The sequence below is a fragment of the Ambystoma mexicanum genome, chromosome 1q (genome assembly GCF_040938575.1).
Source record: "Ambystoma mexicanum isolate Mex_15411 chromosome 1q, UKY_AmexF1_1, whole genome shotgun sequence".
NCBI classification, from domain to species: Eukaryota; Metazoa; Chordata; class Amphibia; order Caudata; family Ambystomatidae; genus Ambystoma; species Ambystoma mexicanum.
Window position 1 is genome coordinate 1,414,796,982 of NC_090922.1, and position 26,406 is coordinate 1,414,823,387.

A 26,406-nucleotide genomic window follows, 5' to 3' on the forward strand; every position below is an offset into this window, starting at 1 on the left:
CACTCCATCCTTTTTATTTGAAGCATCCTCCTTCTGTAATCTACCAGTGTTACGTGTTAGCTCAGTCAGATGAGAGTGAGTCTGAGCATACTCAAATATATCGAAACCCCTTCGATGAAATTCTTCAGCTTCTTTCATCATTAGGTTTCTGACCGAAGGAGAAGGTATAACTAAACGGACATAATCCAGCCTCTGCCTATGAATATAATCCACCAGGTAAATGTCCGTTGATTCAATCAGGATTAAATTTGGAATCTGACCCAGTAAGGACAAAATATATGGTCGATTAAGAGAAGTATTGTTGTGATCTAAGAATAGTGTAGTCAGCCCCAGGCCTGGTAGGTCTGGTCTCACCGGGTCCTTCAGATCAAATGGCCGATATGAATGAAGCTGTTCCTTCTCCTTCATATCATTTTCCCTCTCCAAGACATCCTCCTTCCTTCCTGTGCAGTATTCTTCATATGAATCTGCCCTCCTAAAATTCTGTCGCAGTTCAAACCCACTTTTGGGAGCTTCCTGCTTCTGTTTGTCGCTTAACACTCTAAGGATGTTTAGGTACAGCGCCTCATCATTTGCATTCTCATGTGTTTTCCCTCCTGGTTTCTGATTGTCCTGCTGCTCCAGGATTCCCCTTGGGACCCCACTGTTATCCTCAGAATTCTGTTGATGTGGGTTGTATGCCCCCCAATCCGATCCCTGATCTAGGGTACAGGGATTTATAATGCCCCTGGTCAAATCCAGGTTGATTTCACTTTCATTACTCTTGGGAATTTTCCAATCCCTGCTACTCTCACCCCTAATATCCGCTATGGGTATCATGTTCCTTACAGGTCCCTTATTAATATGTATTTCATTTCTCCCCTTCGGCATGCTTTTGATCATAAGTGCCTCACTTCGTTTTACATGGTTTATCTCATTAGCTTTTACAGGCAGCCCTATGGTAGTCATCATTTCCTTGGGGGGCACTGCATTAAAAATGTCATATACCTCGTCCTTTTTTTTTATTTTTCATTATTTCACATAGTTGCTGGTTTCCCTGTATATAATCACTTTGAATAGCTTGATCCTTCCCCTTATTGGAGATCCCACCATTCTCCATTAATTAGATTTTATTCTGCGGTTGTAAATTTACTCTAGGTGGAGATTAATCATTCACAGACCCCTGAATTACATTTCTCAAATTTTCTAGAAGTTTTGGCGTTTCCACCCTTTTTGTTCGTATTTTTTTTATTTTGTTTTGTCATTTTTCTTACCTGTCTTTTAGACAGTTTAAATTCTGTCATTTGACCCCCTGACCCATTTGCCCCGGTACTTTCATCTAGACAATTAGGGTCAGTGTCCTCCAGCAAAATATGAACCCCCACACCCAATGAATCAAGTGCATGTTCTTGTGATGCGTCTACCAAAATAATCTCTTCACTCATTGGATCCTTGGTAAGATCCACCAACCTGTCCTCCCCTTCCTTTTCCTTTAATCTCTTCTGAGACTTCAGCAATGCATCTGATAATATGTCACGTAACGCTCTGCAATCCGAGGTTAAGTTGGTCAAAGCCTTAGTAAGATCCACCAACCTGTCTTCCCCTTCTATTTCCTTAAATCTCTTCTGTGAATTAAGCAATGCATCTGTTAATATATCATGTAGAGCTCTGAAATCGGAGGTTAAATTAGTCAGACACTCCGTTTGCTTACGCAATTCCGATAAGATAAGTTGATTAAAGATTGTCATCATTACAGTAAGTTCAGAGTCAATACTAGTTTTAGTGAAATTCTCCTTGGCAAAAGTAGTGCCATTGGAAAAGTAACAGTTTATCATAATTTGGATTGTCATGCACTTCATTATCAGGTTTGTGAAAATTCTTCTGCTCCTTATTCAAATTGCTTCCCATCCCTATAGGCAGATCAATATTCGCTATATCGTCATCACCAAACAGCAATTGCAAGGGATCAATAATGTCCTCACTCTGTTTCTCGAGGAGAGAACGTTCTTTGGCAATTTTTAAAAATTCAGCCTCTTGAGAGGGGTCAATATTATCCTCCTGCTCTTTTCCCAACAAGGAAGCTGGTTGCGCACATTGGAGAAAATCTGCCGCCTCCTCGTTGGGCTCCGGCAACGGTAGAGCAGCTGCACGGGCCAAACTCGCCCTTCGAGTGCTTACCGCAATAAAGAAGTCTGCCCTCGCATCTTTGCGGAGCGGGAGTTTGGCTTTTCCCATTATTCAATTGTTACAAACAACAAATTGAACCCCACACAAGCTCAACAGATAGAACCCCACCAAAGTTCCGCAAATTGAACCCCACAAAAGTTCCGCAAATTGAACCCCACAAAAGTTCCACAAATTGAACCCCACAAAAGTTCAGCAAATTGAACCCCACAACTGTTCAACGAATTGGTCCCCCCCAAAAGTTCAACAAGTTGAACCCCACAAAAGTATACCATATACAAGCAAACTAACTCCAGACTCCGTCGCACAGTAGCCTGGTATCCTTCCATATTTCACCAAAAATAAGTCAGACCCCCTCTGCCCTCCGCCAGCCCAACAGCCCACTTGCGTGCCACTTCCGAATTGGTCCCCCCAAAAGTTCAACAAGTTGAACCCCACAAAATTATACCATATAAAAGCAAACTAACTCCAGACTCCGTCGCACAGTAGCCTGGTATCCTTCCATATTTCACCAAAAATAAGTCAGACCCCCTCTGCCCTCCGCCAGCCGAACAGCTCACTTGCGTACCACTTCCGGGTGCGCTAGCAATGGGGAATAAATGCAGGAGGGAGGCAGGATCACGGTCGTAGACGCAGAAAACGGACTCTGCAAATAATGGAGACACAGCGGGTCAGTGATACATTACACAGACCCACCTAACATGGAGCAGGTTCCCAGTTCCAAGGTCCTGGTCCCAGGTCCCAGCCCCAAATACCAGGTCCCAGGTGCTAGGTACAGCTCACGAAGTCCCCAGGTCCCCAAGTCCCACAGCACTGAGCACAAATGACAACAATGTCTATTGCAGAAGCAGCGTGTTACGGAGCAGGGGGATACAGCACTTCTTCTTGCTGACTCACTCGATTTCACGGGTCCACTAGTCCACAACATCTCTGGCAGCGTTTCAGCCCAACTGCCCACTTGCGTGCCACTTCCGGGTATAATTTATAAAAACAGCTTTTTTGCCCCTTCTCAAAAAAACCCACAGCAAGCCCAAGTGACACAATGCACATTTCATTGGCAAAACCCTAGAAAAATGAATCTACGAAGAGTTGGTGAATATGTCTCAATCACCAACTTTCTCCTTGAATACTAGCACAGATTCCCGTCAAAGAAAGAAACGGAATCAACTTTCTTCTCAATATGGGACATTTTAAATTGTGAAGAAACAACCAGTAGACGACTCCTACTAGTCATCGCTACAGCATTCAACACCATCAGTCATGAAACTCTACTAAAGAGGTTAGAAGACATAGTAATTAAGTGAATTGTTCTACTTTGGAAGAGAAGATTGGAGACCACACTCCTGGCCCAATTCAGGTAATCTCCTTGCATCCATAATACTCCTACAGCTAGCCCCTTCTATTAATCATATACATGAGTCCCCTCCCCCACAACACTGGTTTCACCTGCTTTAGACGTGATGACACTCCCAATATCTGTAAATTGATGAATAACCCAACATAGGACATAGCGCCCTATGCCTTGCTGACAAGGGTGGATGACAGAGAGTGGACTTACTCTACCCATCAAAACAGCACTTCTAATCAGTGGCACTACATCTTTGAACTCCACACCTATTCACTTTGCCAGAAGTAATGGAATCATTCCTACTACCTTTGCATACTGTGAGAAAGTGTTGCAATGGAGAGCTAGCTCGCAGTAGCGCCACAGTTCAAAACAAAAGGGGTGTGGTCTCCTCAAACTCCGACGCATCATACCATAGTTGACCTTTAAACACAGGACCATGGTATTTATCAATCTGGTACTATCAATTTTTGACCATGTCAACATCTTGTTAATCTGCTGAACAGACTACAGAGCCCAAAATGCAGCAGCTTCATTACTACTTAATTTGAAAAAAGACAAACCCATCACACCAGAACTCCTCATACTGACTGGCTCCCCATGAAAAAATAGGATCCACTTCAAAACCCTCTGCATCACTCATCGCTTTTACTACAACAGTGTCCCTTAATTCACCAGAAGGAATTTGTCATACTACATACCATTGAGAAGACCTAGCTCTGGCAACAATGCACTAGTAACGGTACCACTAGTAACGCACTGCTAACGTTATCATCGTCTCGGGAGGATAGCTCATGTGCAACGTGCTCGCCTTGGAAGCAAGATGCCACAGAGCAAAACGGGTTCGATCCCTGGTCCGCGCTCGGAAACCTCTGGGTATTAAGCACGTTATAAATAACATATCGTATCCTCTGCAGGAAATTACATGGAGGCTCCACTTTCTCCCTCCAGCAACCAATAATCTGTGGTCCAGTGACAATTTAAAAATCCTAAAGTAATACTACAGAAAAAAGGAAAAGATGTGGCTTAAGACAAGAGACATTGCTGATCGCCAGGTGGCTAGATCAGTCTAGGAGGGATATAAAAGAGATTATACTTGCAAAATCCTCTTCTCTGCAAAAGCAAATTAACCTTGCCAATAACAGACCTAAAGCACTTTTTGGGCTTTAAAAATTTTAACAATCCAAAATATAGCAACGTCAGTCTGCCAGCCTCGACCCAAATGGCCAATGAGTTTAACCTCTCTTTCTGGGACAAAATTAAAAACATTCGAGACAGCATTGACCATCAACACACCGATCCTGTCCTTACGTTAAAGAAAACAAATGTTCAACTGAATATGGAAACCTCATGTCCAAAGTTTCTCTCCTGTTGGAATCGAGGACATTGTCAATCTATTGGGTAGGCTCAAGCCTACCAACTTTGGTTACAATCAGATTCCAGCTTATCTGGCAAAGTGGCATGCAGATGCACTTGGTGGGGCTCTACAGACTTTAGTAAACTTCTCATTGGCCCGATGTTGTGTTCCACTATATCTAAAACAATCTTATCTTACACCCTTGTTAAAGAAACCAACTTTGGACCATAAAGTTCTATCTACTAAGGCCTGCTTAAAATCTTGGAAAAGATTGTTATCAGCCAATTGCACAGCTATGTGGAAGAACACCATATTTTGCATTCATTCCAGTCAGGATTGAAACCAGGCCATGGCACCAACACAGCCTAAATGGCACTCTCGAACGATCTGCTGGGGGCCACAGTCGATTTTGAGATTTACATTCCAGGCCATCATCGGTGGAACAGGTATCAGATGAAACCGTAGATTGGTTTGTGTCATTTTTAACTAACCGTACTCGGTAGGTTATAGTTGGCTCCTAATTTTCGGACTCACTGCCTGTGAAGTACGGGCTACCTTGGGTGTCCTTGTTGTGTCCGCTGCTATTCACCATTTATATTCTCCCATTGTTGAACATTTTCTCTGATTTTGGTTTGTGTGATCACTCATATGCTGATTACACCTACATCTTTGTATGGCTCAAAAAACAATTGGCGGCAATAGACTTGAGTTTTATCCTGTGCTATCAAGATCTGGATGCTGGAAAACAAGCTCCAGATAATTGCATCAAAAACGGAGGTCATTGTATTTGGCTCTAAGAAAAGGTAGCAAGTGCTTTACAATGTACTTCGTGTCCTGCTCTGTTTGCGGCTCCCACCAAATTTTCAGATGCAGTAAAAAACCATGGCTGTATCTGGCCGTCCAGCATGAACTGCAACCTTTATGTCAACCAGACGGTTAAATCTATATACTACCAACTCAAATATATAAAGCCTGTCTTGTCTCTTATTGCTGAAAAGGACCGTCCAATAGTGGCGGGTACACTCACAAATTCGAAACTGGACTTTTGCAATGCCCTTCTTATGTGTCCAAAAGTTCAAAGAGATTGCAGGTTGCACAGAATTCTGAACCGGGCTGGTTTTCTCATTGCCAAGGAAGGTAACCGTTTCACAATATCGCAGGAGCCTTCATTCGCTCTCGGTTCACCAGCGACTCCTGGTCAAGGTCTCGTGTTTGGTTTTCAAGTGCATTCACAGCCTTGCTCCGGCTTACCTGATCTCAAAAATCCAAACTCACTGGCCAAACCGATCACTTTGATCAGCGGATCAGTGTCTTCTGGCAGTACCATTTGTCAAAACGACAACCTGGGTTGATAGGCACTTTTCTTCTTTCAGACCTCAGTCCTGGAATTCTCTCCCGCCGGATCGCCGACGGGTTACGTCCGTATCCATCTTTAGGAAGTAATTAAAAACTCATCTTTTTGTAATTTTTTCCTACCAACTAACTTAATTATTAAGTGATAGCCTATGTAGTCAATGATAAAATTGCTTTTTGACATCTGCGCCTAGATGCAGTCTCTGCTTGGACTCTCTGGGTATGCACTTTATAAATGTTAAAATCATGCCCAAGCCCATCCAAACAGAGGAATACACCTAACCTCCACAAAACGGCTTAAAACCTAGCACTTTAGTTCATAAGAACCACCTAATAATCTACATGCTAGCCTCGTCTCCGCCCCATCAAACCTGTCTATATAATACAGAAACCACTAGGTCCCCTCACTCAATCCACTAACTAAACTACCATCATTAACCCGCAGGGATTGGATGCCACACAGCCAAAAGAAATTAAACTCCACCAAAAACATGCAACCAGCATTCTAACTGCTTCACCAGTACATTCATGCTACCTCGAATACTATCCCACATTTACGTTTTCGTCTACCCTTCCCTCCCACTAACTGTACCTGTATGTGTACTCCTCCAACTAACCAACCACCCTCTAAATTCGCACTCTTCCACCATGCATCACACTCGCGTCCCATTCTTAAGTCAATCACAGGCCTAGATTACACCATAGGCAGACTACCAAGATCTGACTTGGGCTCCTCTCTTCAGCTCTATCACCACCTGTCCCCCACAATAACGCGTTACACCGCCTAAATCATTCTTTATACTTTCTAGTCCTTGGGCTTTTCCCTGTGACTACCATACCCATAACTTGCTGTGAAATCCTGTGGAAGCATACAGACTCGCAGGAACAGGGCAACTCCTACGTAAACCTATCAAAGCCATTTGATTTGCATCTGCCTCTCCCGCTATGCCACGAACACCCCCGCTTTCTCTTAGATCCAAGTTTCAGCAATTCCAACCTGATGTAGGAGGAGTAAAGGGACTGTGGAATGGAGGGGGTGTCTGAAGGCAACTATGGGGAGGCTACAGCAAAATTGCAACTATTTAAAAAAATAAATGAATGTATGCAGAAATAGCTATCTCTTTTCCCGAAAGACCTTGTAGATTAGGGCATGCTAAACGTAAACACTTGTGTATAGGCACGTTATAAATGCCATATCATGTCATATATCATAAGGCAACGGATGCATGCTCTTGCAGAATTTTTTCTTTAATATCATTTTATTTATTGAGCATTTGTATGGTGCCTATACAGCAGAAAGGGTTGCCAGCCGCCACAAGGCGAGGAGGGTGGGGCGGGCGGAGGGAGACTGAGGAGGAATATATGGTCCTATTGGGCCTTGTGATGTACAGATAGTGCAGTGAAGAGGGGGCAGCTAAGGGGAGAGGCGATGCAGTAGGGAGGGGTCGCCAAGGACTGGGTAAGTGCTTGGGGTGGGGTGGAGGGGGAGACCCACAGGTAAGTGCATGGGTGGACGGGATAAGGGTCAATTAGTGTGAGGAGGAGGAGGGGTTGACCAGACTCGGTAGTCTAGTCAGGGAGGGATGTCCGAAGGCAAGTGCTGGAAGAGGGTGCTGAGGCACACTGGTGGAGGGAGGGCCTGGCTCCTGTATGACTCATAAGGGACCAGGAAGCCAGTTGCAGCAGCAGGGGGGCATTGACAAGTTAGGGAGAGGGGGAAGGAGGTGGAGAAAAGGAAGGTCTTGAGAAGCACAGGTCGAAGAGTGGCAGGGAGGCCATTCCAAAGAGAAGCTCCTGCCAAAGAAAGATTTACCCTCCCACCCGCATATATATATGTTAGAGCTGGTGGACAGAAGGACTCTAGCAAGGAGGTATTTAGGGAGAGAAAGTTGAATGTAGCACCGTCCAAGGCCCAAGAAAGCCTTGTGGATGATGCATGGGGTCCTGAATTTTATCCTTGCAGCCACCAGGAGCCATTGGAGAGATTTTAGGACTGGAGAGATGCGGTCCTTGGGATTGAAGCCAAGGATAAATCTTGTAGTCCTATTCTGGATTAGTTGAAGAGGGCAGAGTGAGGCGAGATTGAGGAAGAAGCTGTTTTAGTAGTCCAGCCTGGAGAGAAACAGAGCTCTGGGGGAAGGTGAGGAAAGGGAGAATTCCTCTGAGGAGGTATAGCTGGAAGTGAGCTGCCTTGGCAAGGGCAGTGATATGAGGTGAGATTGAGGGGGAGAGAAAGGAGTCGAAGATGACCCCCAAGTGTGTTGCCTCAAAAGAGGGTGAGGGGAGGGGGCCCAAGGAAGGCAGCCAGAGCGTAAGGGGAAAGGAATGGGTGGGGGGAGAATACCAATGAGAAGGATTTCCGTCTTACTAGCATTAAGACAGTGATCGTTAACAGCACAACATGCCTGAATAGTGGTCATACAATCTGGGATTGAGAGCGGAAGGAGAGCCGGGAAGCTTAATGGAGAGCCGAGTGTCATCCGCATTAAACTGGCAGTGAGGAGAGAAGGTGGAGATCAAGTGGGCAAGAGGGGCAGGGTAAATGCTGAAAAGCCTCGCCGTGAGGATAGAGCTATGAGGGACGCTGCAAGTAGAGAGTGAGGACCGATTTGAAATGGAAGTAGTCAGCCACGTCAGTGCCCGTTACGTGATGCCTGGAGTCTATATAAGAGGGTACCATGATTGACCATGTCTAAGGCAGAGGACAGATCAAGGAGGATGAGAACAGAAGGAGAGTTGGAGTTCAGATTTCAGAGCAAGTCTTCACGGGTGTTCAGGAGAGCAGTTTCAGTGCCTCTAGCTGCTCTGAAGCCAGATTGGTGGTTGTGCAGATTGAATGTGATGGATTAGTTGGAAAATTACCAACTTCTCCAAAGATGCCAACGAAGGGGGTAGTGGAAATAGGACGGTAGTTAGCTGGGCAGTAAGGCCCTGCAGACTGCTTTTTTTTTAGATGGGGGTGCACAAGGGAGTGCTTGAGAGGTGATGGGTGGGAAGGAGCCAGTGGCAACGTAGTGATTGCAGAACTCCGCCTAGTAGGGGGAGCGATGGCAGCAATATTGTCCTTGATGGTTCCAGAGGAGCAGGGAAACTCCTGTTTGGACTTTCATAGAGCAAACGGTCTTGGTAACCTCATTCGGTGCTATGGATGAGGAGAGTAGGAGGGATGATGAGAGAGGGACCAAGGGAATCATAAGTGCAGTTGGAGGAGGGAGGGGTGTAGAGGAGAGAGAGGACAGGATGCCCAGAGTTTTAGATGTGAACTGGGATACCAATGTTGTGCAGAGGGCCTGGGAAGAAAGAGTAGAGGTAGATGTTGCAGTAGGATTGGAATGTTTCTTACAGATTTCATCCATGTTTGTGGCCTGAGATATGCAGGCTTGAATATGGGCCAGTGTTATGGACTGGATTTAGTATTTTGTACTAATAGTAACATCTTTGGACAGTGGTTTTAAAAAAAACAAAAAAAGGTTTTCTGAGTTCCAGGGAAAGACAATAGCTTTTTGCAGGTTTGCATTAGAATTTAGCAGGCCTAGGGAAGTTCATTGATGTGAGGATGTTGAGGTCATTCTGGTCGATGGTGCTTGTAGCATTAGCAGTGGTGCAGCAATGCATACAGAGGGACCAGGTTGCAATTGAAGAAGAGGGAAGATAGATTTAAGAATGGGAATCCATGACTGAGGCTTGGAATCCTTCCAAGTTTTAGAATGGCATAACTATTGAGGGCATGGAGAAGAAAAGAGACCAGATGGGCATAGTTGCAGAAACGAGCCATTGATGATTGTTGCAAGCAGCCAAAGGATGATTCTTTGTCTAGGAGCACGATCCGATGATATCCTGTGATATAGTTTCTATGGGGGGGTAGCTGTGTCCGAGGGGTATTGTTGATGATGGAGGCAGCCCATGGTCTGTTAACCAGCTTTCAGTGGGGTGCTGTAAATTGGGATCCATGAGGAAGGCGAAGATTCTGATGGTCTACTTGGAGACAGAGAAATACATTGATTCTGAGGCCACATTGAGGTTTGATGGGTGGTATCCGTTTTTTGTGTGTGAGGAAGATGAGGTTTGGACCAGAGGCTATCAGAAAGCCCAAGGAGACAGTATCTGTAGTGTTGAATAGGGATAGATGAGGACTTTATGCATGATCGTTCGCTAGGGATCATCTATCTTGCTAGAAGTGGAGCCTTGAACAATGATGTAGGGATGCTGAAAGGGGAGCAACGCATGCAAAAGCTGAAGGTGGTAGTTCTTTGAAGAGCAAGGTCTTCAGTTCTATGCTGAGGTGCAAGAGAGAGGTCCGTTTGATGCATGGAGGAAATAAGTCAAGAGACCTTGTGTGTACCATGGCAAGGCCTAAGCTTTTTTCATGTGACCCAAAAGAGGTTTTAATTTCATGCCGCCTCCTGGGATCTCCCTTTTTATAGAAGTCCCTGCAGAACTTCAACGCAAGCTCATATTTTGTTGAAGAAATTCAGAAACAAAATCATTGGCGCATTGTTCTGGGTTCCAGGTGATTACATGGCAAGGAGGTGGATGGGTTTTAGGGGGGGGGGGGGGACCCTCCTCTAGTTAGATTTGCTTTAGTCTATTTTGGTCAGCTGAACTGACATAGAGTACAACTCTTGGAGCACAAGTGATGGTGAAATAAAAACACAAGACTGGGGAATCATGTCCTTTATGACATGCAGGCATCTGCTGACCTTATTCATTTTTCACAATATAGTATTCCTCAAATCTGTGCCAGATGAAGGAAGGTGAAGATTGAGTTGTTGCTGGGATTAGCACAAGGGCAGGGGAGATGGTGGTGTCAAGGGTGTGGGCATGATCTTAAGGATCACTGGTGAGCTGGTTACCAAGAAGTTGGAGAGGGTGGAATCTCATAATTGGATGAGAAAACATGTGGAAAAAGTTGAGTGACGTGAACATGGCAGTTGCTTCTGCTATAACTGTATGTTCCATTTATTTATTTTTACACCGATTGGAAATACGTTCTGATCTGAGATTTGCGCCACTAATTTAAATATTACCACAACACTATACATGACAGTGCCAAAGTGACTGTTTACGTTTTTGACACATTTGCAGGTCTTGGAAGATGAGGCCCAAGAACAGGGACGAGGAATCCATGTCATTGTCCTAAACCAAGCTACTGTAAGTTTGTCGATTCTCTTGTATTAAATGAATTTCTGTTTTAGGCTTGGAGCATCTTTTTTCGGCTACATTTCCTGACTGACAACCCAAGTTTTCTATTCATGCATTTGACTGCTGAAACAAATGTTTTGTGTTAATCTTTGAATGTAGTGGTATGTGCTTCTACCCAGCGATTTGATTTTTTTTTTTTTTTTTTTTAAATGTCCAGAACATTATTTTGAATTATACTTTTACTTTGCCAAGCTTAGCCGCAGTATTTTAGGCCTCTCTTGCTTACCATTTATTTTTCACTGTACTGTAGTTCATTCATTATTGCTTGAAAACCTTTCAAAGTTTTGTCGGCAGCCTTAAATGTTGAAGAATGTTATGATTTAGTTCATAAATTGCGTTTTAAACATTGCTTTACTTTAATGGGTTCTTATTCAATTTCTCCCCACAATGCACTATAGTCTGCACCCCCAAAAGCCTCCTTGAATCACTTGCATCGACTAGTTCCGGATGTTGCTCAGTATAAGCCACCTGTCTTTCTTTGCCAACTCTTCTACTACTTGGGTTCTCCCATCTTTAGCTGATAGGGTTTGGTTTTATGCTGTTAAATAGAAACCGTTGTTAACAAAACTATTTATTGTCCCTAATTGTATAACTTGAACACTTGTATTTCGGCAGGGCCATGTAATGGCAAAGCGGATCTTTGATACCTACTCTCCACATGAGGATGAAGCCATGGTGCTCTTTATCAATATGGTAGCTCGTGGCCGAATTCTTATCTTCACTGTCAAAGTAAGTTCTGAATGTGCTACTTTCTGGGACTGCAACACTCATAAAAAGCCACCATATATCTAGCTTTGTCAAATCATTGCCAGTCTTCACCTTTTCTTTTAGTGAATTGCATAATTTCTATTTAATAAAATAATTTAAAGTTTAATTTTAAAACATTAAACTTGCTTATTCAAAAGTAGTAAAAACTGAATTCTCAGAAATGTGCTAATTCCTCTCTACCTTAGAGACCCCCAGCAACTTTGCTGGATTTTCAGTACTTGAATTTTTTACCTGCAGATAGTGAGACCCTTTTTCCGACTCTTTCGTATTTTACTGTGATTTTGAACTTTGTTTCTTTTGGTTGTGGAGTCCGACAAACTCCATAGGCATCATCTTTTACATTGTCACGCAGCACTTTCAGTGCAGTGGCACAGGTAAGTCTTTCAGATTTCCCAAAGGGTTAAACACCTTCCCTTAGATAAACTACTGTTTCCAAAAGCAGTAAAGTGAAATTGACTTTACTTACATTTGTAACTTTCTAGACCCAGCACACCCTACTTTCTATTCCCTTTGTCCAGCTTCTCATGTAACAATTTTATGTTACCCTTTCCTCGATGAATGGCTGGTGGCAGTGGTTTACTTTTAACTACTGTGGTGTGCATTTACCGCGGGCTGCATTCGCAGTTGCAGTAAAGCACCAAGGGTGGCATTTTTGTCAAAATGGCCCCAGTCTTCTTTTTTGCCATTTCTTTGTGGAAAAGTCCTTCTTGAGAATTACTCTGCGCGCCAAACCAGGTTTGGTCCCTTTGTTAGTTTTGTCTTTGGCGGGATTCATGAGTGAAGGCCGCTTCTGGCTCCAGGGTGTCTGGCGGGGGCAGGAAGCGAGGGAGGTGCCAGATACTCCCTGTGCTTCGTCTCCTTGGAGACAGGAATGCACTCTTAGGTGATTGGCCGGCTTGCTGTCTGGCAAGGACAGCAACCCTGCTGGGCGACTGACAGCTAGGCTTGAATGAATGGGAGAACCTGCTTTTTGGCTTGGAAGGCAGAGCCGACCACTGGACGAAGGAATCCGAAGAACAACTTGGAAGAGACGCCTGCTGAAACTCCTTGACTGTTGGTTTGCCAGGTGAAACCCTGCTGCTGTGCTGAAACTCCATTTTCGTTTCGACTAGAGAAGCCCTGCAAGGTGGACTTCTCCCTTTGAGTTGGTGGGACCAATACACTCCAAAGTAAGCCACCTGGACATCCTCTCGAAGCTGGTTGAATTTTCACTGCAGTCGCTGCTGGAACCGAATAGCCAGGGAGAGGAACACCAGATCGTGTGCGTTGCTTTTAAGCTGACCAAGAGCTAACTTAACACTGGCTGGCCTGGCTTCCTGAATGATTCTTCTCACCTCTGCTTATGTGTTTTGCCTTCCTTCTAGAAAAGGGTTAACTGACTTTGCATTGGGGGTGGGGGCGGGGGGGTTATTGAAAGTACTTACCTGGTTAAGAACAATTTTGTGAATGTCTTATTCTGAAAACTCTTTTCTTTGACACTCCTCTCGTATATTCTAAATGCGACAGTGATATATTAATGTCCACTACACCCTAGCTATTGAAGTCACCTAAGTAGTGTCTGTGAGCCATTCCAAATGGGTATTTGCTGATTTACATAACTATTAGTGTGTATTTTTGAAGTGTATTTCTGTGTTGCTTTATATTGCTCCCTTCTGAAGAAGTCTTACTCTGACTGTTAAATTAATAATTTTTTAATCAAGAAACCTTGTGTGTAAGAGTTTATTTGGATACTTATCACTATGAATCTCTGTAACTCACTACATCTCACGTTGACCCCTCTTGAGATAAGCATGGCTATCCGACCACACTACCAACCTGTGTAGTCCAGACTTATACCAAAGGTCGGGTTCCTATTGCCAGGTGGAAAGGGTTGTTGTAGTGCACCCAAAGGGTACTGCATACAGTCTTGCCTAACAACTTTGTATGCTGGGTCTACGTTTTCCCTACCCCGTTGTTTTTCATCACATTAGGCCACATCACGTTGATTTATTAATCTATAGATTTGAGTCTGAAATCTGAAGGCAGCAAGCAACACAATTCTTTGTTTTCTGAACAACTGTAAGATGAGCGAAAACTATTTACAATCTTGTTTCTTAAGATTTCTGAAACAGATCTCTCAAATTGTGTTCTGTAAATCCTGGTGTTTTTTCGCATTCTTGCATACATTAGAATATCAAGAGGGCAAGTACCAGAATGCAGTTTGATTTGAGCCTAGAAGCCAGTAATGGGTGAACTTTTCAAAATCGATTTGGGGTAACTTGAAAACTCTCTCAGATGACTTATGGGTTTTACTACTTGTAAGACTTGAACATGCCTCCAGAAGAGCCTGTGCATTAGTCACCTTCTTGTAGTCTCGTATGATGCACACAACTTCTGTGCATAACATTTGCAGCAACACAAAAAAAACACGCTTTTTTAATCATACAAGCAGAAGTGAGCCATACAGTTTCAAGTTTACTTCCTGGGTGGGTGCGTGTCCACCGAATTTCAACACTTTATGGGAGCTGAGATTTGACAGATGCTGTATCCATTAATAAAGAAAACTGCCTTTAAAGAAATGTATTGCTAAACCGATATTGTAAAAAAAAGTGCATATCCTTGCACCTACAACAATGTTTTGTGCTTTGCTGCAACTTGTTTCCAGTTCTTAATACATTTTTCAAGCAGCAAATCCGTCGCCCAATACAATATAATTTGATGTGGCCTTAGCAAAACCAACCTACTACGGTGTGTAAATTGTGACTTGCAAAATTCTTATTTTTCTCCAGCTTGTCGAGCCTAGAATTGTAAATGTGCAATGTAAAGGAGTCAACTGTAAAATGTGGTAGTGTTGACCGACTATGTTGCCACTCCACACCACCACCTGGTTTGTCTTCTGCCCTCATCAAGCCCCACACTCCATATTGTTTTATATACAACACATGTTTGTTTGAGATCCAGCCTCACCAATCAAATGTGTCAGTAAAGTTCTCTATTGATTCTTGGAGCTACGTACACGATAAGTCGAATACCTAAAAAGGTAAAAGAAAATGCCTGGCTACTAGTTTCCTGGCTGAAGGAGATAAAAATGATCACTAAATGAAGTTGCAAAAAAATTGCTACTACCCATCATTGGGCACTAAATGTTCAGTCTCGCCCCAGTGATATCAGAAGTCTATAAATAGCCAACCCACAACTGCAATTGTGGGAAGATTTTGGCCTGCATTATTCTTGACTTGATAACAGATGTGTTTGCACTTGGTTGACACATTTTTCCATTTTGTCAGCCATCCAACAGACAACAGATTAAACCATGCCTGGGTATCAATATCGCAACCGTTTTTATTCCTTTTTACTGTTGTATACCTTTATTGCAAAAAAGGAAATGTGGCATTGGGGCAGCCTGTGACCTGCTTTTTGAAGACTACTTTAGAATGACCCCTGGAGTTCTTCATCCCCTTATTCTCAGCCCAACAGAAAATAATTCCCCCCCCCCAACCAGTAGTTGAAGATTCCCTTCAAAGTTCAACAGACTTTAACAATTCTCACTCTGCTAAGTTTTATCACTGATGCTTTCCCCAGATTTCCGTTCAAGAATGTCTGCTTTGCCAGTGCAGAAGGACTCTGTTAGGGAGAATTCTCAAAAATGTGCTTATTCCCTTCCTCTTAGAGACCCCCAGCAACTTTGCTGGATTTTGAGGACTTGGTTTTTTTACATGGAGAGAGTGGGAACCTTTTTTTCCCCACTCAAGTATTTTGATGTGTGTTTTACTTGTGTGTTCTTTGATTATGGAGTTTTGGACCACTCCATAGGCATCATCTTTTCATGTGTCACACAGCACCCTCAGTTCAGCGACACAGGGTAGCCGTTCAGGCTTTCCCAAGGTTTAAATACCTTCTCTAGGATAAACTACTGTTTCCCAGAGAAAGTAAAGTGAAATTGACTTTACTAGTCTTTTTAAATTCGTACAACCAGCACACCCTATCTTACAATAAAGTGCTGGAGGGGTAACTTGGTATGCCCTATGTCTAGATACTCATGTAGCAGTCAAATGCTACCCTTTCCTCTCGTTGGCTGGTGGCAGTGGTTTTACAACGAACAACCATGATTTTTGCTGACCGCGAACACCGGTAGCTTTAAATCATTGGAGCCATGTTTTTAAAGATGGCGTCCGAGCCCCATTGGTTTGAACAGGTCCCGGTCTTCTTTTTTTGCCATTTCTTTTTGGAAAGGTCCTTGGAGTTTGCCTCTGCACGCCAAACCAGGTTTGGTCCCTTTGTTCCATTGCCTTTGGCGGGCTTCAGGACTGAAGACCACCTCTGGTGCCCGAGTGTCTGGGGTGGGCAGGAAGTGAGGCAGGTGCCCAAAACCACCTGTGCTTCGTCTCCTAGGAGACCCAAATGGACTCTGGCGTGATTGACTGGCTGACTGTCCGGCAAGGACAACCACCTTGCTGGTTGAGTGGCAGCTAGGCTGAAATGAATGGGAGGAAACTGGATAAAAGGCACGTCTCTTGGCTTGGAAAGCAGAGTCGAGCACTGGAACGAAAGAACCGAAGGCGAGCTTGAAGGCTGCTGCAACTCCTGGACCGTTGGTTTGCCCGGTGCAGCCCTGCTGCAGGTCTGAATCGCCAAGTTCACCTTGACGGAGAAGCCCCCACAAGGACAACTCCTCCCTTTGAGTTGGTGGGACCAATCAACTTGACACTAAGCCACCTGGATACCGTTCCCGGAGCTGGTTGTATTTTCCTCAGAGTGCTGCAGGAAACCGAATAACCAGGGAGAGGGACACCAGTTTGTGGGCTTGACTACAGCTACTGGAATCGAAGATTTGCAAGTTGACAGCTTTTTGACCAGTCCCAGTGCAGGAGTCCCCCCAACGTCCTCCCTCTTGTCCCCACGACTGAGGCCCAGGAACGGTGAGATCTGCAGGAACTTCCTGGAACAGAAGTCTTCAGCTGCATCTTTTTCTTCATTTGTAAGGTACTGTGAAACGAGACTGAGGGTACTTACCTCTTGCGGTGAAAGTGCTTGAAACTTTCCCAACTTGCAGGCATAACCAGCTTGTGACCCAACAGGTGATTCTTTCTTTTACAAATTACTTCTGAGAACTTTGGCAAAGACTTTTCCGTTTAACTACCAGAACTGCTTTATCATATACAAGATTTTATCCCATTGACTTTGGCCTAACCTATTGCATTGAATCAACTCCTCTGGCAAACTCAAAACATTTGCACTGTCTAAGAATACTTATAACCTTCTTTTTATTAACCTATGCCATTTTGCTCCTCCTTCAAAGTAGTTTAAATGCCTCAGAATCTTATAGCGTAAAGTACTGAAGTATATTTGTGTGCGATTATATATTGCCTCCTTCTAATGAATGTTTTATAACTGACTGTAAAATAAATGAATACGTGTTTTACCAAGAAACCTTGAGTGTAAGAGTCTATTTGGATACTTGTGATTGTAGACCTCTGTGTAACATCCTTACAGCTCACATTTACTCTTTAGATAAGACTGGTTGCTCCGCTACCAAAAACTGTGTAGTACAGACTTATACCAAGTTTTGGTTTTGCATACACCTGTAGTCTTAGTTGTGTGTGGTGGTCGCAAAGGGTACTGCATACAAACTCTGCCTAACACTCTGACAACTTCAAAAAAGCATTAGCATGGCATTTCATTCCTCAACAATATTAATTGAAATGTCTCTCTCCAAAGTTAAGATTTTAGGGGTACTTCCTTGCTGACTCCCTAACGCATCGTCCTCTGGCTTATCTCCTGTGGACGTTTTGGGTAAAAGTACTACCTGCATCCCATGATTGGTTTTGTCGTCCTCACTGGGTTATAGCCACAAGCCATGAATGCAGCCACCGGTTTGGCAGAGGGTTGGGTAGATCCAACCAGACTTGGTGTGCGGGAAGCTTCAATGTGTCGCTGCAACACAATTATGGAAGTCGCACTAGTGTGAAAGCTACTGGAGTACTTTTGATCTGAGTCTACCTCCACATTGGAGAAGGGGCCAGCCATCATGGATTTGCTATACCTCCACTTCCTTCCTGAGACCCATTCCTATCTTTCTGCAGACAAGGCACTGGGGGGGGCTAACATAACAAGTAATAATATTTATTACAAAAGCAAGAATTGGCTGCTTATAGAAAGCTTGGACTGGGCCAACGCGCTGTGTCTAAGTGACTACATAATGAGTGAGACCTCGACTTATTGAATAGTCTTTGGGACTCCTCTTGGAGCGTCAGCTTGAAGAACCATCTTGAAGGGTTGTCTTGAACCATCTTGAAGATTTCACTGGGTAAAGGCTGACCAAGGTCCCATCTATTGGGTGTGAAGACAAGTAGAGAGTGCAGATCGTCTCCTTTACCGCAGGGGGAAAGCCTGACTTCAGCTGGACAATGGTACCCCAGACTGTTTCCTGAAGCGGCAGCCATGCAAGTGTCTCTGGTAACCTTCCTAGCTGGGAAGGGCAGAAGACTGGCATACCTTTCCTTGGTGATGAACTCCACAGCACCCCAAGGACCAAAATTAGCTGTCTTTGGCTCTGCAATCTTGAGCCGTGTTAAGACTCGACAAACACTTTCAGCACCTTTTTGACACTCTGCAAAGACCCAATCAGCCTTTGACACACCACTTCGAACTACTCTAACCACAGCATCACCACCTGCATAAGCTTCTTTGAGCTACGAGCCATTGCTGCATGTTAAACCACCCAACGTATTAGGATCCCGTTGAGCCTGCTCACCGATGAATCTGAATCTCTACTCCCTTCACCTCTAGACACAATCGAGCTTTGCCAACTTGAACATAACCTGCCTCTCCCAAGCTTCTTAGAGCCACAAGCCATTGCCGCTTGTTGAATCGCACCACATTGTTGTATCCTGTCGAGCAACCTTGCCAACTCAGTAACTTGACTTGAAGCACCAGGGAAAAAAAACACATAATCTTGGTTCAAAGCTGTCTGTTAAGGCATATTTTCTTTCTGCTCTTTCCCCTACATCTTCTTCTATGGAACACACATCTTTCTGCTATTGTTTTTATTCCTTAATTGGTGAGCCCTTGCCAGTTTGAATGGTAGACAAGCTTACCATTGGTGGGCTCAGAGGAGAACTCCAGCAACCATTCTTCAGATTGTCGTTGGAGCCAGGCCACCTTTTGTTGAGGTACAGCCAGATCAAGACTGGAGGGCGACCGTTGCAGCCACCAGCATTACCTCCAGCAGATTCCCGGCAAAGGCTTGCCCCTCTGTGCTAATCTCTCAAAGATCATTGTTGGTGCTTCAAACTCTTGACTGTTAGGAAGAGCCAGTCTCAAACCATGTTTGAAAATCCTGCCCTTGGAAGACTTCGGAATGGTCCTAGGACCACCATCTATACTGACCAGCTTCCTTCTTGGGTCCTTTGCTGCACCGGTTACTGTCCTGGGCTTGACCTTGTGACACAGAGGAACCCCAACTTGTGAGCTAAGAACAATCCTCATGCAGATTCTGTTGTCCATAACTAATTCGTTCTCGGTCACAAGGGTCACGTTCTGCCATTTTAGCATGGTTAATTCTGCTACTGCCCACCTTCATGTCCTGGGGTTCTCTTGATGTCCGGGGAATTGTAGAGTTCTGCATCTTATGGTACCTGCGTTGTCCAGCATTGGGAACAGTCTTACCATAGTGTTTGACCACCACCTAACGGAGCCAATCCCTAAGCCGAAAGTGACGGCTGAATCCACGTATCCTCCACCACAGGAGTCCGAGACCCGTATTCATGGTGCTGGATGTGGAGAGTTCAGTCCAGGAGTGACAGAACAGTGAGTTTTGGTACCAAGTTTGAGTCTGACTACCAACAATGAGATCCTCCAAGTTGAGGGGGCTTGTACCCAGAGCACAGAAAGGATTCAGACTAGCAAAATGCGAAACGACTGGACTGAATAGACTAGAAAGGCAGATTGCCCAGCATTGAAACGGTCTGCAACAGGACCACCCAAAAAAATGACGAACATTCCAGAGCAGCTCAGGGGAGCAGAAAGAGGGAGCCAGCCAGCTGAAATGGCCCCAAGTTTGGAGGAGCCTGCTGATATTGAATGATGAAATTCTGATAGTTAGTGGAGATTTCATGTGTTTTTAGCAAATAGATAACATTTCCAAAACTTACTTGGTAGTCCTATGTGCTACTTCTGCCAGCCCACCAGAGAAAAGGGTCCTAGTGGCTTCCTTCTAGCCCCAAGAGAAAAGTAAAAGCAAACTAAGGAAGCAACAACATGTTTGAGAGCCAGAACTGCAAACATTGAAATTCTGCCCTAAATCATGCTGTAAATCACCTCCTGCCATCTACCTCTGAAGCAGTTACCAAATATGAGGTGTTTTAAGGATTCTTATTTGTGTGATATCAGCACAAGACGATCCAACGAGACTGGAAATTAATGTAAAGCAGTGTTAGGGAGAATTCTCAGAAATGTGCTAATTACTCTCTACCTTAGAGACCCCCAGCAACTTTGCTGCTTTTTGAGGACTTGAATTTTTAACCCGTAGAGAGTGAGACCCTTTTTTCCCCCACAATCTCATGTATTTGAATGTGATTTTGAACACTGAGTTTCTTTTGGTTGTGGAGTCTGACAAACTCCATAGGCATCATCTTTTACATTGTGTCACACATCACCTTGGTGCAGTGGCACAGGCACGTCTTTCATATTTCCCCAAAGTTTAAATACCTTCTCTTGGATAAACTACTGTTTCCAAGAGCAGTAAAGGGAAATTGACTTTTTTACATTTGTAACTTTCTAGACCCAGCACACACTTTGTTACAATAGGGTGCTAGAGGGGTTAATTAGTATCCCCTTTGTCTAGCTACTCAAGTAACATTTGTATGTTACCCTTTCCTCGATGAATGGCTGGTGGTAATGGTTTACTTTTTACTACTGTTGTGTGTTTTTACCGTGGGCTGCGTTCACAGCCAAGGTAAAGCACCCATGGGTGCCATTTTTGTCAAAATGGCCCTGGTCTTTTTTTTTCGCCATTTCTTTGTGGAAAGGTCCTTCTTGAGATTTACTCTGCGTGCCAAACCAGGTTTTGTCAGTTTGTTCGTTTGTTCGCTTTGTCTTTGGCGGGATTCATGAGTGAAGCCCGCCTCTGGCTCCAAGCTGGCTGGCGGGGGCCGGAACCGAGCGAGGTGCCCAAAACTCCCTGTGCTTAGTCTACTAGGACACAGGAATGCACTCTTAGGTGATTGGACGGCTGGCTGTCGGACAACCCTGCTGGGTGACTAACAACTATGCTGGAATGAATGGGAGAAACCTGCATAAAAGGCTAGGCTTTTTGGCTTGGAAGACAGTCGACCACTGGACAAAGGAATCCGAAGAAGTTGGAAGACACGTCTGCTGCAACTCCTGGACGTTTGATTGCCCGGTGAAGCCCTGCTGCTGTGCTGAAGCTCCAGATTCATATTGACAGAGAAGCCCTTGCAAGGACGACTTCTCCCTTTTTGAATTTGTGGGAACAATCCACTCCAAGTAAGCCACCTGGACATCCTCTCAGAGTTGGTTGAATTTCCACTGCAGTCGCTGCTGGAACCGAATAGCCAGGGAGAGGAACACCAGATCGTGTGCATTGCTTTTAAGCTGGCTGAGAGCTCCAGGAAGATCCTCCGGACTACCGGGAAGCAGGACTGACTGAGCCTGAGCCCCCTCAACAGCGTGCGGGACCCCAGATGCAAGGAAAGTTCGACATCCAAGAACTGCAGTGTTGCTATTTGCAGTAGACGCGAGGAGCTGAAAATTGAAGTGCCACTTGTTTGAAGATTGCCGGTTGCGGTCCGTGTCCGTTCCATTGCAGTGCAGGAGTTTCCAGACGTCCTCCCTCTTGTCCCCACGGCTGAGGCACAGGAACAACAGGATCTGCAGAGCTGCCCAGGAACAGAAGCCATCTACTGCACTTTTTCTTTTCAACCTAACGGTACTGTAATGTCTGAGAGAATTTACCTCTTGTGCCACCTTGCTTGATCTCACTGGAGACCTGTCTCGGTTGCTCTTGTAGAGTTCCTTGCAGCTTCTTTACCTCACAGCCTAATCAGCTTGTGGCCCTACTTTGGTTTCTTCTATCCTACAAATACTTTTTTAAAACCTTGTGAAAGACTTTCTACCTCCCTGCAAGAAGGGCTTCAGCTCACCTTGACTTTTGCCCACTTAACATTGGCTGGCCTGGCTCCCTGAATGACTCTTCTATCTTCTGGCTATGTGTTTTACCTTCCTTCCAGGAAATGGTTAATTGACTTTGCATTAGGGGGTTATTTTGAAAGTACCTACTGGCTTAAGAATAATTGTGTGTATACTTGTTTTATTCTGAACTCTTTTCTTTGACACTCCTCTTGAATATTTTAAATCCAACAGTGATAAATTAAATGTCAACAGCACCCTAACTATTGAAGTCACCTGATGGTGTAGGAAGTGAATTTATACCATCCCAAATGGGTATTTGCTGATTTAGAAAACCAAGAGTGTGTATTTCTGAAGGTATTTGTGGGTTGCTTTATATTGCTCCCTTCTGAGGAAGGCTTATACCAACTAACTGACTGATGAATTAATAATTATTTAATCAAGAAACCTTCTTGTAAGAGTTTATTTGAATACTTGTCACGGTGAGTGAAGATTGACCAAGCACACAGCGCAGGAATTCTTGATTCTATTAAAGACTCGGCAGCAAGCATTATGCTTAACTTCTTTAATACTGCTAATCCACAGCATTTAAAATCTTAGTTTTCTTTTTTTTTTTATAACCATCTCAAACCTGTTAAAAAAATAACAGAAAAAACATCACAGAAGGGAAATACAAACATGGGAGTACTACATTCCCCATGATGCTTTGTTGCCTGGAATTCCTCAGCCTCCATCTCGCTGACCAATCCGAGCCCCTTTCCTCCTATTGGTGTCTGTCACGGGGTCCTTTTTCTCTTTTTTGTTCGTTCTCATAACTGTAAACCATAGTCTTAACTTAAACTCAAACTCTTCTGAGTCCTGCTATCTTGTCCCTTTCTTTTGCTTGTCTTCCCAGACTCTCATTACTGACTCCTTGTGTCGTCCTCTCGAATTATTTTGCTCTTCTCCTAGTCAAGAAAGAGAATTGCACTATTAGGGAGGGGAAATACATCTATCAGTTTCTCATACCACTATTACTGTTAACATTAACTCAATTCATAAGACATTTCTTCACCGCTTATAATCACACACGTATTTCCGCTGGGTGGGATAATGCTCGCCTCCAAGTCTTTAATAGAATCAAGACTTCCTGCTATGTGCGCTCGGGTAATCTTCATTCTATGATGAGACCAGAGGCGAGCATTATGTTTGTTCAAAGCTTTCCACAACTGCAGAAGCTATATCGGGCACAGGTTTAAAATAAAATGTCCTGAATACTGAGTCACTTGCCCAGTCTTTCGCCTTCATGATCTCTTGCAGTGGAACACCTGCTGCAAAAGCTCGCAAAGCCATGGCTCCACTGGTGGAGTGTGCTCCAAACATAGTGATGTCTATACCTTCCAGTTCCATCACTTCCCTCACCCAACTAGCTATGGTGGCAGTCGCAATCGCTTTGTATGGCTTTCTTCGTGCTATGAGCAATAGACTAACTCCTGCTGGTCTTATCGCTGCTGTTGCTGCTTCATACCATTTTACGCATTGCGCTACACACAGTTTATCATTGTTTGGGAAGTATGGGTAGGAAATTACTCTAGAATTGTTTTTTGTCCACTGCACTGTGTTAAACGCGATGCCTTCCGGATAGAATACTTTCCGGTCTATCTCTAAAGCTTTCATGTCTGAAACTCTCCTGCAAGACACTAAACATAGCAGTGTCGCTAATTTTCCTGAAAGTTGGCTATTTGATAAAAGGCCATTCCTTGGCCATTGCTCAAACAGACGCAGAATCTTATGCACATCCCACAGTGAGGAATACCTCGACATGGGGGGGTCTGCTAACCTTCACTCCTTTCAGTAGCCTTCTCACTACTGGGTGCTCTCCTACTGGAGCTCCGTCAACTAGTTTGTGTCCAGTGGATATGGCCGATCTGTATACTCCTACTGTCCTAAAGGCTCTGCCGGTGGGGGGGGGGGGGGGAGGCAGACTAGCTTGGAAGTTCACTACCTGGACTATAGGTGCTGAAACAGGAGAAATGTTCCTCCCCCCCCCTGCACCACAGCTCTCAGGCTTGCCACGCGGAATTATAGCTCCGGATTGTAGAGGGAGCCCATGATGCATTGATACATTCTGTAGCTTCCTCTGAAAGTCCCGGTAAGCTCCATCTGCGCCTGAAATTCTGCATGCCAATAGTGACAGTGTCTGATCCTGTATTAGCGGGTGATGTGTTCCCACTGCGTCTGACAGCAGATCTGGTCTGTGCGCAATCTTCTGAGGAAAATCCGTAGAAAGTTCCATCAGAACTGGAAACCAGGCTTGCGATTTCCATTCTGGCGTCACTATCGCTGCTTTGTCCCTGCGGACCTTTGCTAGTACCCTCGCCAGTATCGCGAAGGTGGGGAAAGGCGTAATGGACCTGGCTCCCCCAATGTTGAATGAAGGCGTCTGTCCCCTGCACCGCCGGTTCTAACCTCCAACTGAATTATTTCGTCAGTTGAGCGTTCAATCGTGAGGCGAACAGGTCTTTATCTAGGGGCCCCCATCTCTGCTCTAGTTTCTCGAAGGTCTCCCAGTGCAACTTCCAGTTGCTGTAATCCAGTAAGTAACAGGAGTTCCAGTCCGCCACTGTATTCAGGGACCCTGGGAGATATTCTGCTCTGACTTGTGTTCCTCGAGGCAGCTGTGCCAGCAATCCTTTGCTAGCTCTGCCAGCATCTTGGACCTGGTGCCGCTAACTTGTTTATATACTGCACTGCCGATATGTTGTCCATCCGCATAATGATTCAGTACTGTGCTTTGTCTTTGGTGAAAGATTTCACTGCAAAGGTGCCTGCGAGGAGCTCTAAGCAGTTGATATGTAATTCTAGTTCCTCCTGGGACCACTTTCCCCCTGTCTGTGTGACCGCATCTGGCCCCCCCCCACCCCCCCAAGCCTGATCTGCTGGCGTCTGACTCTGTAGTGAGCTCTGGAACGTCTCTGAAAATGGCTCCACCGTTCCAAGATTCCATATTGTGAAGCCACCAGACTAGCTCTGCTTTGCTCTCTTCGTCTAAAGGGACTAACCAATGGCATCTCCGGCCCTTCCTTAAGTACCTGATCTTCAGTCTCTGAAGAGCTCGATAATGTAACGGGCCGGGAAAAATCACTTGAGTGGATGCTGCTAGGAGTCCCACTATCCTGGCTAGATTCCTCAGCGAAATGATCGGCTTCTTGAGCGCTGATCTTAGGTCTTTCTTTATGTCCCTCTTTGCTGCTGGAAGCTCTAGGGTGGCTTTCCTTGTGTCTATGGTGAAGCCTAGAAATTCTAGTTTCCCGATGGGTACTAGTTCTAATTTTGTCTCTGTTCACTAAGAAACCTAGACCAGAGATTTGGTCTATTGCCCACTGCACTTGCACCTGCAAGCGATCGCTGTCCTCCGCCATGAGTAGGATGTTGTCTAAGTAGAGGATCATCCGAATACCTTGTTCCCGTAGTGCTGTCGCTACTGGCTCACGAGCTTGGTGAATGCCTAGGGCGCCGATGCTAGACCAAATGGCAGGCTCTTGAATTGCCTCATCTCCCCTTTCCAGATGAATCTTAGGAAAGGACTGCACTGCGCTGCTACTGTAAGGTACACGTCTTTCCGATCTAGCCGCGCCAGACAATCTCCCTATATGAGTAGGTCTCCTAGCAGATGGATCCCTTCCATCTTGAAGTGTCTGTACACTAGCCAGCTGTTTAGTTCTTTCAGATTTATCACAGGACGAACCTTGTCCTTGCGATGAACTAGGTACATGTTGCTCAGAAAGGTCAATTTGTGTGGCGTCGCCTTTTCTATTAGATTCTTTCTCGCTAGGGCCTGAATCTCTGCGTTTAACAACTCTTCTGCTCGTGCCATTGGAATGCGCGGTGGGGGTAGCTTCTGCTCTGGAGCTTCAAGAAACTCCAACATAAAACCTTGCACTGTCTGCAACACCCATGCGTCTGAAGACAGATTGCGCCAGCTGTTAAAAAATATCTTGTCCTGCCCCCTCCTGGAGGATAGCCCGCTGCGCGCTTGTTCACCTGGGTTATTGTTCTGGTGTCGGTAGTATTCACGATTCCTGTGTCCCTGGAAGCCTCTGCCTCTATT

The 26,406-nt window shown here is 44.7% G+C and overlaps 1 protein-coding gene across 1 annotated transcript in view; it reads left to right on the forward strand.

Annotated features, from left to right (window-relative positions):
- Nucleotides 1-26,406, forward strand: part of POMGNT1 (protein O-linked mannose N-acetylglucosaminyltransferase 1 (beta 1,2-)) — a 532,666-nt gene that overhangs the window by 47,764 nt on the left and 458,496 nt on the right. The window contains exons 4-5 of the mRNA XM_069642286.1: nucleotides 11,304-11,369; nucleotides 12,036-12,149. Coding sequence (XP_069498387.1) covers nucleotides 11,304-11,369; nucleotides 12,036-12,149 — 180 coding nt within the window. The remainder of the gene's footprint in view (nucleotides 1-11,303; nucleotides 11,370-12,035; nucleotides 12,150-26,406) is intronic.